At 44.1% G+C, this 3,869-nt stretch overlaps 1 protein-coding gene across 1 annotated transcript; it reads left to right on the forward strand.

Moving 5' to 3' along the window:
- Positions 1 to 1,905: 1,905 nt before the first annotated feature.
- LOC118417936 lies at positions 1,906 to 3,580 on the forward strand. The gene is made up of 2 exons (XM_035823699.1): positions 1,906 to 2,342; positions 2,720 to 3,580. The coding sequence occupies exons 1-2, from the start codon at positions 2,133 to 2,135 to the stop codon at positions 3,344 to 3,346; spliced, it is 837 nt and encodes a 278-aa protein (XP_035679592.1). The 5' UTR covers positions 1,906 to 2,132; the 3' UTR covers positions 3,347 to 3,580.
- Positions 3,581 to 3,869: the final 289 nt, after the last annotated feature.

Genomic DNA, 3,869 nt, shown 5'->3' on the forward strand with positions numbered 1-3,869 from the left:
AAAAAAATTTAACATGGCCCTCCCCCCGACAGGCATCATTCAAGGGGTAGAAAAACAACGCCCGGCGTACAACCGGTATAGCTCATGCATGTCAAATGCATACCGGGTGACGAATGTCGCATTCACATGTGTATTTGAAAACAACAACAACAAAAAAACACATTAAAAGTTGTAAAATCGTGTTAAGATCTGAAGCGATCTACTATTAGTGTAACTACGGTAAAGCATTGAAATTGGTTTAATTAACGTTACATATTCAACGTTACTAGAGGTTTTTATAAAAACCAAATCAATCACATTACGATACGGCCGATTTGCACTCTCGTCTGACGTGAAACAGATGGTGAAAACCGGAAGTGAAGAGATCGTTGGAAGCTACTATTTATTAAAAAATAGAAGATTGAAAACATATATAAAAACATTTGAAATGTAAAAAGCAAAGAAATGTTTTTTTTTATCAATCAAAGCTTTCAGAAACATCCGGCGCCATGTGCCGCAGCTGGTACGAAAATGATAAACTCACCCAAAAAAAAGCAGGGCAAGCTCAGCACTTGAAATCGTGACCTGAGTTTTTAGATTTGTAGCTGACCGTGTGCTATTCGCTAAACAGAATCAGACAGGAAAATTTTCGTTTCCGTGCAGCTGGGAGAGAATAGACGATGGTGTGCAAAAAGAACACTGACCGTTGCAACTTTCCGCCCTGCATCCACTATGCGTCCACATTCGCGCGCGTTGTCACATCTACTTTTCGGCGTCTCCAGGAATCGTCCAAAAATCTTACGAAAACTAGATATCCAGGATTCGTACTTCCGGTGCAGTCAATCATGGTGATTGACAGTACAGAAAACATTATTATGCACGCCCATTTTTCCATATATGGGTCGACCTCGTGGACCTCGACAGACTCAAGTTGCGAGAGATTAAAACCCGGAAGTGACCGCTGCCCTCCCCATGATAGGACGTCATCTGAATGCTACTAACACGTAAATAGAATGTGACGCTACACGAAAAACAACTTCAAACACACAACACATAATATAGACTGTTATTGTCTATCGTTGTGGACAACGGTTGTCTTTAGACATGCGTTCAGAGTATTACGGGGCACCCGCGGTGCAGGATACCATTGCGGTGCGTGCGTGACCCACAGTGACCGCTTGCTCGCAAATAAAAAATGGCGGGAGAATTCCTTATTTTCGTCAGGCGTTCAGGACGTTTTCTGGATATCCAGGAATCGTCCTCCTGTTCAGGCCGTTTTCTGGATATCCAGGATTCGTCCTGAGTCTGTTCAAGCCGTTTTCTGGATATCCAGGATTCGTCCTGAGCCTGTTCAAGCCGTTTTCTGGATATCCAGCAAGCGTCCTCTTGTTCAAGCCGTTTCCTGGATATCCAGGATGTGGACCAGGCTTTGTGTGACAAAGGGACGCCATCTGGATGCTATTAACACGTTACCGTGAATGTGTCGCTATACGGAAAACAACAGTAACTTTATCCCATCTTGACTGCCATTTGTTAATTCATTACGCAAAACGCATTTGGGGCCTGATACGTAAGTAACATGTAAACATCAAAGTATCATTATCAACATTCGTTTAAGTTCTGTAACACCAGGATCAACAGAATAAACTACACGATCTTCTTGCGGGGAGATACAAAGATGGCGGCTTTCTGACGAAAACAACATGCCCCCGCCCTCCGCATAGTCTCCTCCCTCGAAAACAGGAAGCTCCACCCCCACGTACACGTTCTGCATAAACACCGTCGTCTATCCAGGAAACGTCCTGTTTGCGACGATTTCTGGATATCCAGGAATCGTCCTTCTGCTCAGGACGATTCCTGGATATCCAGGATTCGGCATATTACGAAAGTTAGATACTGACGAAAGTTGGATACAACACGCGTCGTCTCACTGACTTCAAATTTAATCGTCCCCATATGTTTTGCACCACAATAGTACACGTGACTTGATCGAAGGCTCTGATTCGCTGAATGTCTGAGAGCATGACCCCTGACCTCCAGTTAGCGCGAAGTTGTGATTTCTGTGTCGCTTGCCCGCTGCTATTCTTCAATACGCAATCAGTTTTCATAGTGTCAAATCGTCAGTTTTTTGAGTGGAGATCAACAGTAATAGAATGAGAGACAAACGCGGAGTGTGGAGAGGTGCGTGCACGCGAAGAACATGCCCTGCAGACTGCACCGAGTATGATAGGGAGGACGGGAAAACTTCGTGTGGGTACTGTGGCTGTCCCCCTGGGGAACACCGAGAAGTCACCGCACCTCAGGAGACAAGTGATGCGCCGTCAGCTGCTTCTACTAGTTCTACCAGCAGCGCGTTCCACAAGGTACGGACTATCTAAACATATTCTGTTTCGGAATTTAAAATATAGTATAATAAAAGAACATGGTTCATTGCATTGCTTTTCCAATGAGTACCGCTTTCTACAAATTTAATAGTACAAACTGGGAATATGTCTATATTTATGCTGACCACTTTACTTAGCACCTTCAGGGATCATATTGTTATTCAAAACGGTCACGTAATTCTTCCATTGACTTTTATAAAAGAGAATGTTTACAATTCACTTCCTGCTTTTGATATACATACTCACCACAAAGAAATGCAAACTTGCACAGAGTTATTTGTCATAATGTAAAATACCTATCTACCTATTAAATGGTAAGAGGACATTCAATTAAAATATTATTTATCTCAATCTAGATTTCAGACAAGAGGAAGGAAAGCTTTGGCTGGGTAAAGCTGGCCAAGGCTGGAAAAACCAAGTTCGGCAACTCCATCCTGCCGGCATTCCATGAGGCGTACTACCCTGTGAGCCAGAACCCCGTCACCTTTCGCAGGGACTTCCTGGTGGAACGCGACAGAGAGTTTTCTGTGAAGGAAGAAGCGTCAAAGATTTCCCGGTTGATCGACTTCATCCGGGGTGACAATTCAGCGGCTGCTGGAAGATTTTTGTCCACATCATTCCGTATCAAGGGAGAAAAGGACAGTACCACCATACAGAACAACACCGACAAGCTGAAAGCCCTGCAGGAAAGGCTGTTGCAGATAGAAAAGGAGCTGCAGACCCACGACGCAACACTTTTCAAGTCAGGGGGGCGCCATGTCAAGCAAGGACGCACCACCATGCATGCTTTCAACACAGAGCAGCTGGACTGCATCAGTAACCTGAAGGCAACTGTCAAAGCTACACTAGAAAAGTTGGAGGACGCTCTAAAGAGAGTAAAAAGAATCTACAAAGTTGAGCGGACGACAAGACAGTCCAGAAAAAAAAGCAGCAGCGGAACAAGAAGAAGAAGAAAAAGCAGGCGAGGAAAGAGAAGGGAGTGATGGAAGTGCTAGATGTGATTGCCCCAAACAAGGGTGATCCTATCATGGAGGAGGATATCAACACAGAAGACGTGAAAAAACTGGACTTCCACAAAGCACCATATGTTCTCCATATTCTCCATGAAGATAGTCTGACAATAGGTGCACGGGTGAAGATTAAGGACAGTCTTAATGACAGCTGTGGGAAGGTAGTCGACAGACTGATAAAGGAGCGGCACACATCCTGCCGTGGAGACTGTGAGGCAGATTTCCTCTGCCCAGTAAACTTAAGGTGATTTGGGGTAAAGTGAGAGTCCTCAACTAGTGGTCTGCCATATAGCATATTCATTGCTATTGAGCATTTAAAGTGGAATTACAAGTCATTTACATTCTACGTAAATTACCTTTTTTTGAAATATATAACTTCTTGCAAACTCCCCGCATAGTATTAATCTAGATCTGGTTCTCCAGTTTTTAGAGTATCGCCTGGCAGGGCATCGGAGAAGAAATGCTAGTGTCGTACGGGAGTATTGTGGAGCTCGAG

Source organism: Branchiostoma floridae, chromosome 6 (genome assembly GCF_000003815.2).
Source record: "Branchiostoma floridae strain S238N-H82 chromosome 6, Bfl_VNyyK, whole genome shotgun sequence".
Lineage (NCBI taxonomy): Eukaryota > Metazoa > Chordata > Leptocardii > Amphioxiformes > Branchiostomatidae > Branchiostoma > Branchiostoma floridae.

What these genes read in the sequence shown, in the direction of transcription:
- LOC118417936 (XM_035823699.1), top strand. Translation starts at nt 2,133, where the DNA reads ATGAGAGACAAACGCGGAGTGTGGAGAGGTGCGTGCACGCGAAGAACA. An exon ending in CCAGCAGCGCGTTCCACAAG is followed by an intron (nt 2,343 to 2,719) that starts GTACGGACTATC and finishes ATCTCAATCTAG; the next exon opens with ATTTCAGACAAGAGGAAGGA.